General features: G+C 37.8%; 1 protein-coding gene and 1 long non-coding RNA gene across 2 annotated transcripts in view; one reads left to right on the top strand and one right to left on the bottom strand.

Moving 5' to 3' along the window:
- Positions 1 to 622: 622 nt before the first annotated feature.
- LOC109103704 lies at positions 623 to 2763 on the bottom strand. The gene is made up of 3 exons (XR_002020068.2): positions 2729 to 2763; positions 2430 to 2613; positions 623 to 1446 (listed from the first exon to the last, which is right to left on the bottom strand). It is a non-coding gene; the product is annotated as an uncharacterized LOC109103704 (long non-coding RNA).
- A 1379-nt stretch (positions 2764 to 4142) lies between these two features.
- LOC109075283 (protein NLRC3-like) overlaps positions 4143 to 14446 on the top strand; it is a 29407-nt gene continuing 19103 nt past the window's right edge. Inside the window, exons 1-6 of the mRNA XM_042754367.1 lie at positions 4143 to 4282; positions 10122 to 10212; positions 10290 to 10427; positions 10896 to 10949; positions 11101 to 12889; positions 13037 to 13210. Coding sequence (XP_042610301.1) covers positions 10295 to 10427; positions 10896 to 10949; positions 11101 to 12889; positions 13037 to 13210 — 2150 coding nt within the window. The 5' untranslated portion in view covers positions 4143 to 4282; positions 10122 to 10212; positions 10290 to 10294. The remainder of the gene's footprint in view (positions 4283 to 10121; positions 10213 to 10289; positions 10428 to 10895; positions 10950 to 11100; positions 12890 to 13036; positions 13211 to 14446) is intronic.

Genomic DNA, 14446 nt, shown 5'->3' with positions numbered 1-14446 from the left:
TGAGCGAGGGCTTTCGTGTCCTCCTCGGACTAAATGCTGAAGGTGCTGTCGCTAGCACGTGGCAGCACCAAGAGATTATGATAACACTGATTGCTGAATCACACGCGAGTTTAATTAGTCTTTCTCTAGACCACTTGGAATTTTAGACTAATTTTCCTTAAATGTTTATTGGTAGATGGCAAAAAAAATTGCATGCATAAGGTAGTGATGGGCAAATGAAGCCTCATGAAGCACTGAGGCTTTCCTCTTGACTGTTTCGGGAAAAGATTCACGAGTGTCAAAAACAGCGCCATCTGATGGTTATTAACAAATATAGCAGCCGAAAACCTGTGAAAGACACTCCGTAAGTCGAAGCAGCGACCACAAATTTCATAGATCAACTCATGTTACACAAATCTTACCTCCTGCATGCTAATCTTTTTTCTTTTTTTTTACCTTCATAGAAAGGTATAAAAATGTTTCAAACATTAATAAACAAAAACAATTAATAATTTGTTAATTTGCCATGGTGTTTATCAAAGTATCCTAGATTTAATTGCCAATCTATTTATCAAACACTCAACACTTATATTTGATGTTAAATAATGATTGAAAATGTTTGTTATGCATGTTTTGTGTACTGTTTTTTTATTTAAATGTTCAGAGTACTTTTTTTGGTCATACAAATGTTGTTAAACCTGCTAAGTTCTGTAACTTAATATACTATTGAGCTGAAAATGTAAGTAGTTATCATATGAGAATGTTGTGCTGTCAGTAATATATAGCCTAGGCTGTGTCTGGTGTGTATGTGTGAAAAGAATCAAAACTGACATAACTGAGAATTATCTAATGACTTTAATTGAACCAAATATGAGGGGGAAAAAACTACAATTTCGAGAAATACAAAGTAAACAGCAGAACTTTTGGAAACCAATTGCAAACTATTTACATATAAACAAACAAACTAATTAATCAATTAACTATATTATACAAGCACACAAACTAAACAGCTGAACAAATAATCTTTAATAATGGGGGAAAAAACTACTCCCTTAACCTATTTAAAAAAAATTAACTTACATAATTTAACACAGAACTTCCTGTTTAAATTCTATTCTTCGATGCTTAGCACCCGGTTGTTCATATGTTTAATTTTCATTTTTATTGGCAGCTGTTCCACAAGGTCCTCAATGTCTCCTGAATACATTGTGTCTGGGACAACGTACTCCTCGTAATCGACCCCCAGAAGCACGATCACGCCCATCACAAAAAAAGTTGAATGAATTCTTCCATTCTGTTTAGTGTTTGGGTGGAGGTGGGTCAGCTCCACAGTGTCTCCATTTAATAGCTCGATAACAGCCTCATCTCTCCAAGAGAAACCTCAACTGCTGTTGATTTGCAGTTTAACTTGAAGTCCAGGACGGGCACTTTACCGAACTGCACCTGCACCATCCTCACCTCCTGCAACTACAAATCACATACCAGAGGTAACATTACTGGCGTTCTGTTACAGTACAGTACAGTACTCGGACATGCCCCCACCACAAAGCATATCTATTATGCTATATTCTGCAGATTTATAATATCCCAAAAAGGATAGTTCAACCCAAAATAAATATTGTCATCATTTACTCACCCTCAAGTTGTTCCAAACCTATATTATATATATATATATCTGTATATATATATATATATATGTATATATATATATATATATATATATATATATATATATATATATATATATATATATACTGTAAATATATATATATATAATGTGTGTGTATTTATGTGGAGTTTATTTGCAAAAACTGATAAACACCACAAAAAAAAAAGAAAAGAACTGCATTATTCTCATTATTCATTATTCTCCACATACAGCGCGATCTGAACCCTAAACACGTTTTGTCCACTTTCAAGGCATCGTGAGTTCACGTTCTACTGCAGAAGCCGACAAGTGCCCTTGTTGTTTTGAACAGAAGCCGATAAGTCCATTTTAGCGAATCAGCGCGCTGTATTCAGGTCAGGTGACAAGGCTACTTTCACTTTAAACTCTAAAACATGAAATGTGGACTTACCTGCTTTTGCTATAAAACAGACTTTTAATATGTAAAAAAAAAACATACTTACAATAAACTTTAATTTTGTAAATTACCTGTATTTAAGTTATTAATACTTAATAAAAACAACCCAACTGCAGTTTGATTGATATTACTTAGAATGCGTTTTTTTTTTTTCACACTGTGGAAGTAAGTGGTGAACTAAAACTGCTTGATTACAAACATTCTTCCTAATAACAAATTCTGTTTTCAGCAGAACAAATAATTTTATAAATGATGATAATTTTAGGGGAACTACTCCTTTAAGGTGTGTTTGACTTTAAGCAGATTAAGACTGGTGTATAGTGCTCGATGACAAAGTGACGAGCGATTTGTAAACAGCTGACATACCCTTGTTCTGAAGGGCCCACTGAGACCAGAGGCTCTTTCTCCTGATCTTCACTCAGGCTCAGTGGGGAGGGTTTAAATTTGCTGGAGGCTGATTTCACAAATATGCTCTGCTTTCCATACTTGCTTGATCAAGTATGGTTTTTCACCACATAGCTGGCCCCTTCTTCGAATTCTGGCGTCTCACCTATGGTGTACCAAATGAAAAATAAATCACTTAAAATAATTAAAACTCAGTAAAAAAACCAGTATGTGGATAAAAAGTTTAGAGGGTTCATGAACTGCATACTCCCTATACTCACCATTCTTAGATGACATACAAAACTTAATGCCATCTTTTACAAAACTTAATCCCCACACTTTGTACATATCTGCTTCAATTTTGACTACAAACCCCACATAGGCTACCACCTTTCTTGTGACACGTGTAGCAACACATTTACATTTGAATGGCTCTGGACGGCTTTATGGACTGCAAGTGGCCAATGTGATGCTAAGAACAAATACACAGAAAGAGAAATTATGAAACTTGTTAATCTGAGTCAAATAGGGCATAATGCAGTTCATATGTTTACTGTACATGCAAAGTTACAATTGAGCTATTTTTTTTGTTTCATACTTCACAAGAATTTATTTATTGATTCATGTAATTGATTTAGATTTATTGAACTTTTGTGTCAGGGAGTGAAAAAGGGCAGTCTCTGAAAGCATACCTTTTCGTTTTCTTTTTCCTTCATACCCTGACAGGATTTCTCTTTTTTTAAATGCGGTGAGGTTGCGAATTGCTCACCCCTCCCTTTAGAGAAGCTATACAGATTTTGTGAAGTAATGATTTACCTCAGAAAATAAACTTTCCTGTCAGGGAGTTTAAAAAAAAGTGCTGTTTCTGACAGGATATTTATACAATTATTTCTTGTGAAGTCAAGATTTAGATCACAAAATATGTTTTCCTGTCAGGGATCCCCCCCCCCTCTTTTTTTAACTTTACACTCTGACAGGATTTTTCTCTTTTTTTAACTTCATACTGCACAGGAATATATTTATTCATTCACAAAATGTATTGAATTAGTTATTTATTTAAAGTTATTGATAGTATAATTGGGTTCTGCAGCAGGACAGTGATCCAAAACACACCAGCAAGTCCACCTCTGAATGGCTGAAGAAAAACAAAATGAAGACTTTGGAGTGGCCTAGTCAAAGTCCTGACCTGAATCCTATTGAGTTGCTGTGGCATGACCTTAAAAAGGCGGTTCATGCTTGAAAACCCTCCAATGTGGCTGAATTACAACAATTCTGCAAAGATGAGTGGACCAACATTCCTCCACATCCCTGTAACAGACTCAATGCAAGTTATCGCAAACGCTTGATTGCAGTTGTTGCTGCTAAGTGTGGCCCAACCAGTTATAAGGTTTAGAGGGCAAACACTTTTTCAGACAGGGCTATGTAGTTTGGGATTTTGTTTTCCCTTAATAATAAAAACCTTCATTTAAAAACTGCATGTTGTGGTCACTTGTTATCTTTTACTAGTATTTTAAATTGTTTGATCTGAAACATTAAAGTGTGACAAACATGCAAAAAAATAAGAAATCAGTAGGCCAACAGCTTTTCACACCACTCTGTATACATATATATATATATATATATATATATATACACACACACACACACACACACACACACACACATACATATATATATAGAGAGAGAGGGTGACTCAGTATTGAGGGATTGCATTGCCCTCTGCAGTAGGACACATGATTCACTCAGAGGGAAAGAGGAAATGAGTCATTGTTCTTTAACTTTCGGTTTGTTTAGCTGAAGTGACATCAATGCATGCTAAAACTGAAGTTCAAATGGTAAGTTCATTAAATTCTTATAATGTTTTTGGAGTTTTTTACTATGCTCAAAGACAAAGTGAGTGCAAAATATAGTGAGGACACAAAGTGAGCTGCTGCAGGGAAAGTGCAAGATCCAAATTGTCCTAATCATGAGACTTGCTGTTTATTCTGCGCTTCATCAAACATGTAAGCATATTAGTTTAACTCTCTTGCCTCATCAGGGACTTTATGACTCTGATACGCATCAAAACTTTCAATACTTTGTATTCTAAAATACATTTCTAAAACCTTGTTCAGACTGTCAGTCCAAATCTGATTTTTGTGCACATCCCATTGGAATCCGATAATATTAAGAAAGTGTAAATAGCAAAAAATCACTTGAAATCAGATTTTTGACAAATTGGTTTGCTAGCTAAATATATGTGCTTCATATATGGTTTGAAATCCAATTCACGTCGCATTTCTGGAAATCCGTTTCAGTCTGATTTCTTTCTCATGTCACGTAGCACATAAAATTTGTTTAGACATGCTTACAGAAAACATGCTGAATGTCTTGTAGAAACAAGGTCGTGTTGTTGCGAAGTGCAAGTCAAATGGAATTGAGTTTTGAGACCGGCAGGGACGGAATAAAGCCACACACTCTAGCTTCCTATGTTTCTGCCACTGCCTCATAAAGAAAGTTAAAGTGAAAGTGATGTGACATACAGCCAAGTATGGTGACCCATACTCAGAATTTGTGCTCTGCATTTAACCCATTCAAAGTGCACACACACACTGTGAACACACACCCGGAGCAGTGGGCAGCCATTTATGCTGCGGCACCCGGGGAGCAATTGGGGGTTCAGTGCCTTGTTCAAGGGCACCTCAGTCATGGAGAGAGCGCTGTACATTCACTCCCCCCACCAACAATTCCTGCAGGCCCGAGACTCGAACCCACAACCTTTGGATTACGAGTTGAATCTCTAACCATTAGGCTATGACTTCCCCTTTAAGGACTAATGGGACTCCAGTGTGATGGCAACATGTTGTAAGATAACATCTGTATTGCTGTTATTGTAGCTTTTAGCGTTGGCATACCAACACAACGTTGTTGCTATAGAAACCAATGCAGATCAAACGAAAACACGTCACGGGACACACAATTCAGATTTGAACAGTTATTATAAACATAAATAAAAAAAAAAATTCAAACAAATTAAACCCAAAATATCAGATAAAATATCTGTTGTTGCTTTGACTATGGCTATAAAGATAATGCAAAATAATATCTAAACACACATTAGACAATTTTAACATCGAATAAAGCACATAATCATTACCTGAGATTATCACTGTCATATTTTGTGAATCTGCAAGTAGGGATAGTGGAGAGAAGAGATCCAGGCTGGAGTTGATTTGCATGCAGGCATGGAGAGCCATTTTTTTTGTTTGTTTTTTGTTGTGATTGGTTAGCTGGGCCAGCGTGTGCTGTGATTGGTTAGCTGGGCCGGTGTGTGCTGTGATTGGTTAGCTGGGACAGTGTGTGCTGTGATTGGTTAGCTGGGTCAGTGTGTGTGCTGTGATTGGTTAGCTGGGCCAGCGTGTGTATTGTGATTGGTTAGCTGGGCCTGTGTGTGTGCTGTGATTGGTTATCTGGGGTCAGCGTGTGTGCTGTGATTGGTTAGCTGGGCCAGCGTGTGTGCTGTGATTGGTTAGCTGGGTCAGTGTGTGTGCTGTGATTGGTTAGCTGGGCCAGTGTGTGCTGTGATTGATTAGCTGGGCCAGTGTTTTGTGATTGGTTAGCTGGGCCAGTGTGTGCTGTGATTGGTTAGCTGGGCCAGCATGTGTGCTGTGATTGGTTAACTGCGCCAGTCTGTGCTGTGATTGGTTAGCTGGGCCAGCATGTGTGCTGTGATTGGTTAACTGCGCCAGTCTGTGCTGTGATTGGTTAGCTGGGCCAGTGTGTGCTGTGATTGGTTAGCTGGGTCAGCGTGTGTGCTGTGATTGGTTAGCTGGGACAGTGTGTGCTGTGATTGGTTAGCTGGGCCAGCGTGTGTGCTGTGATTGGTTAGCTGGGCCAGCGTGTGTGCTTGATTAGTTAGCTTGGCCAGTGTGTGCTGTGATTGGTTAGCTGGGCCAGCGTGTGTGCTGTGATTGGTTAGCTGGGCCAGTGTGTGCCGTGATTGGTTAGCTGGATCAGTGTGTGCCGTGATTGGTTAGCTGGGCCAGTGTGTGCTGTGATTGGTTAGCTGGGCCAGCGTGTGTGCTGTGATTGGTTAGCTGGGCCAGCGTGTGTGCTGTGATTGGTTAGCTGGGTCAGTGTGTGTGTTGTGATTGGTTAGCTGGGCCGTGTGTATTGTGATTGGCAGCACTCGGCGCCTGGTCAGGAAATGTCACACTCCTTATCATAGCTGCCTGCTGTGATCTTCAGTGTAAATATTGCATCAAAATCAAATCAATTTGAGCACAATTTAAACCCAGATGATTGTAACCACTCTAAGCTCATCTCTCTTGGGAAAGCTAGTGTGTCTCTGACATAGTGATAACACTCATTACCTTCTCTAGTGCAGCTCAACCAGGTCTCATCCCATTCGTCGATCTTTGTGACATCACAAATCCCAGAAAATATACGTTGTAGTCCAAACAAGTAATTTATTTTAGTTTTTGAAAAGAGATTTCTGTTAAATAAAATATCTCCTTTTTAATTGAACTTTGAGCTTTGTAAATTTGCAGATCTTTTTAATGCCCAAACAGCAACATAACAGACTAACTAAAGATGAAAAAGTGAAAAAGCATAATAGCACCCCCTTTAACAAAAGCAACAATACTATAATAATTGTAATAATAATAACAATTATATATATATATATATATATATATATATATATATATATATATATATATATAGATATATATATATATAGAACAATGGACCTTGACTTGGTATTGTTGGCAGAATTCAGCCATAGGCAAAAACGAATTGAGGAATCCTGCTCTAGATCATTTGCTTGAGGCTTTGGGTTACAGGTAAAGTCCTGTTGTTCACCAGGAAAGTCCGCTTGTTCACTTACTTTGGTCCGGACTAAATACAATGTTGATTTTTTTTTTCGTTTTGTGCAGTTCGCTTTCACACCGCCTTTTTTGCAAGTGAACCAAAAATTGTAAACAAAACAACATGTGTGTTAAGGACATCCATTCATTGGACAGAAATTCTCAAGCAGAGAAAAGCAGGAAGTTTGAAAACAGGCTAATCATGGAGATTTTTCGTAGTGCAATTGTTATCATTTTACTGATTTTCTGTTATCAGCTTCTAACGCAATATGAAGACACTTATGAACATCAAATGAGACAATGTCATCTATACAATGTTGATTTTGCGAAGACGAAGAAGTGCTGCAAGATGGTTCTGGCAGAGAGAGCATTCTCTTATGTGCGCCTACCTTGGCATACTGACAATGTCACTGTGCAGATGACGGATTAGATATGAAGAAATCGAAAGTGAAACTTAAAAAAACAGTGTGCATAGGAAAGCGATTGCAGGCATTCGCAAGTGTCAGCCTACTGCGCGGTCGCCCGTAAACAACCCCCTCTCCAGGCTCTCAACATGATTAATGGGAGACCGCTCAAATACCCTCTCCTTCATCCTTTCACTGAACTTGCTAAACACATTGTGATATATAGGAATCAGCCCAAATGTCAATGAGGCAGCATGTCTTTTTGGAGCTCCAAGTCGAACCATGACTCATCTTACAATGGCTACCAAATGTATCTAACACAACTCTTTCCCATTATGCAGCTCCAACTACAGGAGCCTGTTAACTCAAAAGGCGAAGTGCTTTCTGCAGTTGGGTCGGATCGAGGTCGGATCATATTCACACATTAAACAAACTACCAAAGTTCGTTTGGAACCGAACCGAGACCACCTCTTCAGCTGGGTCTCGGTTCGATTATTTGGTGCGCACCAGAGTGCGATTACTGTATTCACACCTGTCAAAAAGATCTGCACCAAAGGGGGAAATAAACCAGACTTCATTTCAATCGAACCAAACAAGACCGGTGTGAATACAGCCTGAGAATCTGTCTTCTGTTTCTTTGATGATGACATTATCTCATGTTGCTGACAGATGAGTGGTCACCATAACCTGTACTGTCACATCATTGACAGGAGGGCCTTTAGTGGACATACGAGTAACTGTGTCTGTCTACATTAGACTTACGTTACTTGCAGTTTATGCCACTGGATTGTGCTAGTTAGTTTTGACAGCTGTGCAGTGGTTTAATTCAAACAGTGCAAATTAGATTTTTGTGCAAATTAGAAGATTGTGCTGACCAAGGGCATCGCTGGCATTGGAAAAACAATCTCTGTGCACAAGTTCATCCTGGACTGGGCAGAAGGAAAAGCCAATCAGGATGTAGACTGTGTGTTCCTGCTTTTATTCTGAGAGATAAACTTTATGGTGAATGAAGATGTCAGTCTTCACGAGCTTCTGCTGGAATTTTATCCTGAACTGAAGGACCTGGAGAAAACAAAGCTATATAAAGAATGCAATCTAGCATTTATATTTGACGGACTTGATGAGTCGTCTCCTTTTGAAGTTTAAAAGTATACCACCAACACAAGTCCCTATTGAGAGAAGATCATCTGTAGACGTGCTGTTTATGAATCTGGTCAAAGGGAATCTGCTTCCATCAGCTCTTGTCTGGGTGACCTCACGACCAGCAGCAGCCAATCAAATCCCTCGTCAATACGTAGGTTTGTTATTTTTGTGCATATCTGATTGAAATCTGATTTAACGCCACATCCACATGAAGCCAGAGCTTTCCCTATCTGATCTTTTTTTTTTCATTCTAAAACAAAAATTCTGTAAACATGGTGTTATCGCAATAAATATCTGTGTACATACAAAACCACTGAAACCGACTCTAAACGATGTAGTATACAGGCCAGACCAGTATGCGGTGCTGTAATATCTTAAATTGTGTTCCAAAGAAGAACAAAGCTTTTATGGTTTTGGAACGACATGGGGTAAGTGATTAAAGACAAAATTTTCATTTTGCGTTGGAGTAACCTTTTAATTAACTTTTAATAAACTACAGAACAGCTTGAGCCTAAAGCTTAAATGCTCAGAGAACAGACACTGCACTAGTGATACAAAAACACACAGGTCTGTTAAGAGCAATACTTTTAATATAGACAAATTATTATTAGGCTGGGCTACTGTACGTTTTTTTAATGATTGCCGTATTCGCAAGTATTTGCACATGTGCACGTTTTGTGATTAACCTGCCAGATAAAAGCAGCTCCTTTTTTTTACACCAACAATATACTATAGGCGTACTACTTACAGAACTTGATGTGCTGTTGTGGTAGGCCAGTTTCAAATCACATATATGACACTGCCTTTGTCTTGTCCTCACTCAATTTAAAGTGCTCCCACACAGCTGAGGTCTTCGGCATTTTTGTCTTCTCTTCCAGTTGAACTGAATCATGACGTTCAATCAGGGGCAATTCATATTCAAGCGCGAATGAAAACTGCTTCACAGGGAATACTAGGTGTTAAAAAAAAAAAAAAAAAAAGAACATTCACATCTCAAAATTTAAAATCAAATGCCACCCCACCGAACGAATATTCACATAATCTAATATTCTAGTCCAGCCCTAATTATTTTACATGATTCTAAGTTGAGACCCATATTATGTTAATTTAAACATAATGAATAATACATCCATACAGAGGCACTTAATAACTCATAATATATTTTATAATTGTTTCTATATATCATTTACTTGTTTATTTACCAATAGTTAAATTTTTTATTTTTGGAAAGTGTCTGCAGACATGAAGCTATTAAAACCCATTTTCTTCTTGTCCAACAGCAGTGAGTCGGTGAAGGACAATGGCATCTGTTGAGCAGCATTGTGACACACTAGTTTCGCAGGAAGAAGAAAAAGGTGAAACACAAGCAAGGTAATGAAGAACATAATATCAGTAATGTTAAAGTTGTCATTTAGGGAAGGTAATTAATCTCTCTGTTTGTATTCCAGTCCACATGAGCAGCAGTACTCACACTGGAGTCAGTGTTGATCTGAATGCTGAGATGGGAGCAACTGTAAATGCTACTGTACTCAGTGGAAACACCATCACAGGCCCAGTGACCATCAACTACAACACTGCAGGAAATGGTACTATCACAGTAGATATGCTTTCTGAGAAACACTGCTTATTAGCAGTCAGTTAATAGCTTGATAAGTGAAAATGCTCAGTGATTTTGAACCCACTTCCTGCTACAATATATGTAAGAATTAGATTTATTTTACTCTTAAATAACGATTGCTTCTCAGTCATCAGTGATCTGCACGGATCTGAAGAACTGTCACATGAACAAACTCATATCCTAAATTATTAATTTATTGAGCAATTTACACAATTTATACTTTGCATAGAAAGATGTTGTCCCCCTCAGAGAGCACACCAAAAAAAAAACCATAAAAGAAATAATAATTTCTTACTTGTTAACACAAATTACTAATAATGAAATATAACCTTGAACAAATACAAATTTAACATTGCAGTTAGGAATAAAAGGACAAGAAACAAACATCACTTGAATAATAAGTTCTGACTGTATATTTGTATATTCCTCTTCACAGAGACACAAAAAATCTCAGAGACCGAGATGGCAGAGAAACACACAGAACAACAAGGTGCAGTCTTATCAGGTGTATTCAAAACTATGTACCCCCCACCCTCCACAGTTTTCAATTAAAAAAATAAAAATCACAGTCGGTGTAAGATTATTCATGACTTTTTAAATCTCATCTATTATAACTTTTTAAATGTCATCTATTGTAACAGATATGATTCTGAAAATTTTTTTGGAAACTCACAAATCCACCATGAAGAGTAAAGCACAATGTATTTTTGAGGGCAAAGAAGAAAATGAAGTAGATCTCAAGGCTGTTTACACAGAAATCTTCATCACAGAGGGAGATATGAAAGATGTCAACCAGGAACGTGAGATTTTGAAGATTGATTACGCTTTCAACAACAAAGTACCACAGGACAAACCAATCAAATGCAATGATATATTTACTGAACTGAGAAAAAAAAATGAGAAAAAGATTGTGCTGACCAAGGGCATCGCTGGCATTGGAAAAACAATCTCTGTGCACAAGTTCATCCTGGACTGGGCAGAAGGAAAAGCCAATCAGGATGTAGACTGTGTGTTCCTGCTTTTATTCAGAGAGATAAACATTATGGTGAATGAAGATGTCAGTTTTCACGAGCTTCTGCTGCTATTTTATCCTGAACTGAAGGACCTGGAGAAAACAAAGCTATATAAGGAATGCAATCTAGCATTTATATTTGACGGACTTGATGAGAGACATCAACTTTTGAAGTTTAAAAGTATACCATCAACAAAATTCCCTGTTGAGAGAAAATCATCTGTAGACGTGCTGTTTATGAATCTGGTCAAAGGGAATCTGCTTCCATCAGCTCTTGTCTGGGTGACCTCACGACCAGCAGCAGCCAATCAAATCCCTCGTCAATACGTAGGTTTGTTCACAGAGGTGCGAGGATTCACTGACCAGCATAAGGAGGAGTACTTCAGGAAGAGAATCACAGATGAGACTGTGGCCTCCAGAATCATCTCACACATTAAAACGTCTCGTAGTCTCTACATAATGTGCCACATTCCAGTGTTCTGCTGGATCACAGCCACAGTACTTCAGAATATTCTCACTGAGAACAGTGCAGAGAATATCAGCACAACACTCACTGAAATGTACATTCACTTCATGCTGATACAGATGAACATGAAGAACCAGAAATATGATGAAGAAGAAGAAACAGAATGTGCAAAGCACTTACAATTAAATAGACCGATGATTTTGAAGTTAACCAAGCTAGCGTTTGAACAGCTGAAGAATAAACAAATTGTGTTCCATGAGAAAGATTTGAAAGCATGTGGTATTGATGTAAGTAAAGACACTGAGTTCACAGGAATGATCGCAGAGATCCTTAAGAAGGAAAAAGTAATTCATTACAAGAAGGTGTTCAGCTTTGTGCATCTGAGTGTTCAAGAGTTCCTCGCTGCAGTGCATGTGTTCATCTGTTACCTGAACAAGAACATGCAGGAGCTTCAGTTTTTCTTTGATGAGCCACAAGAAAGTATTACATTGCAGGAGCTACTGCAGAAGGCTATGGTTAAAGCCATAATGAATAAGGAAGGACATCTGGACCTGTTTCTGCGGTTTCTGATGGGCATTACACTGGAATCCAGTCAAGACCTGCTCCAAGGTCTGATCACACACACTGAAGACACCACAGAGAGCATCAGACAAACAACTAAATACATTAAACAAGTACAAGATGGCTACTCTATCTCAGATGAAGCTTCAGTCAACCTGTTTTACTGCTTACTTGAGCTCAAAGATAATTCACTATATGAGGAAATTCAGAGATATGTCAGTTCAAATGAACATCAAGAAAGAAAACTCTCATCTTCAAAGTGCACAGTGCTAACCTACATACTGCTGATGTCGGAGAAGGTGCTGGATGAGTTCAACCCAAAGAGGTTCACATCATCACAAGAAAATTACAAGAGATTCGTTCCAGCTGTGAGATGCTGCATGAAAGCCCTGTGAGTAATTTCACTGACTGCTGTTTAAACAAATACTTTCCCTAAACAGTAAAATGACAACATTTTGAGTGAAATATCTTACTGTCCTGATTATGAAGGGTACAAGTTTTGCACAAAATAATCAGCATAAACCTTCTGTTTTGGCAGATTTGACAGCTGTGGCCTTGATGAAACATGCTGTGAAACTGTATCTTCTGCTCTCCAAACATCAAACTCCCATCTGACAGAACTGGATCTGAGTAGCAATAACCTGAAGGATTCAGGAGTGAAGCTGCTTTATGATGGACTAAAGAGCTCACACTGTCGACTGAACATACTGAGGTTTGACATTCACTGAATCACTGTTAAAATATGTGGATGAATTGCCATTCCATAACTATAGCTAGCAGATTTTTTTTTTTTTATAATATATTGTAGTATGAATGACATTTTTCTTAGTTCACAAGGCAGGCAATATCTACTGAAAAAAACCTGATGAGAAAACAATTGGGGTTTCCAAGAATCCTGGGAGACTTTGAATTTTGTCATACATTTTTCCAATTATGAGAATGAAATTTGAAGTGATTATTTAGAACAGTTTGGTTCAGTTAACATTTTAATGTCAATTTTAAAACCATGTTCCCTTTCTTTATGCATTTATTACAGTTTCTTTATTTTGCATGCTGTGCTCTGAGGATTATATTACTCGCGGTTCTTGCCTCATTTCAGTAGGACAGATTCAGTGTTGATAATGAGAATCTCTGTGACCAGAGTCAGTGAGTTGAACTGGATCAGATTGTTCATGAATCAGTTTGATTTGCTGCAGTCTTGAGCACAAATGCACAGACGAGTTATTAACTTGAGGTTTTTTATACCTTTCAATGTTTAAGGGGGGAAAAATAAAGAAAATAAACCTCGACTCAAGTACTACCTTGACTCAATGACCATACTCTTCAACAGCACCTTTACCAAGTAAACATTTGTCACAGGCCTTGTCCACGCTATTACATTTACATTTGAAAACGCATATTTGTCTCTCCATTTTGGCCTTGGGTCTACTCTGAGATGGTATTTTTGTCTAGGAAAACTAAGCTTTTTGCTCTCCAATGCGGATAAATTTTAAAATGGGGTTTTTGCGTTATAGTGTGGACTGTGAAAATGATGTTGCATGTTTAGACCTGACGTATATTGTACCAATAGGCATCTATGTTTATGCCTGTAATTTAACCTGTAATATGCTATTTACTTTCACACAGTTGCTAAAGATATTTACTTTGTACACTCTTCCTATTACAGTTCCGAAAAGATGACAATAAATTTACTCACATTAAAGAATATACTACAATTTACTTCTGCCAGAAGAATTGCGTGAAAACGTATTACGTCTGTATCATTTCAGTGAGCTTTTATGACGTTTTACACATGCGCAGCAAGGCAAATTGAATATTTTCCAACATTTCAGTGTGGATGAGAAACTTCCGGAAAATGCTAATGTTGACGGAGAGGGTTTTAAATCAAAATCTCCATTTTCAAATGTATCCGGATTAACGTAGACATAGCCAAAGACTAACTTGCCAC

The sequence above is a fragment of the Cyprinus carpio genome, unplaced genomic scaffold (genome assembly GCF_018340385.1).
Source record: "Cyprinus carpio isolate SPL01 unplaced genomic scaffold, ASM1834038v1 S000006502, whole genome shotgun sequence".
Lineage (NCBI taxonomy): Eukaryota > Metazoa > Chordata > Actinopteri > Cypriniformes > Cyprinidae > Cyprinus > Cyprinus carpio.
Note: the sequence above shows the minus strand (reverse complement) of the source record. Positions and strands in the feature narration are given on the sequence as shown.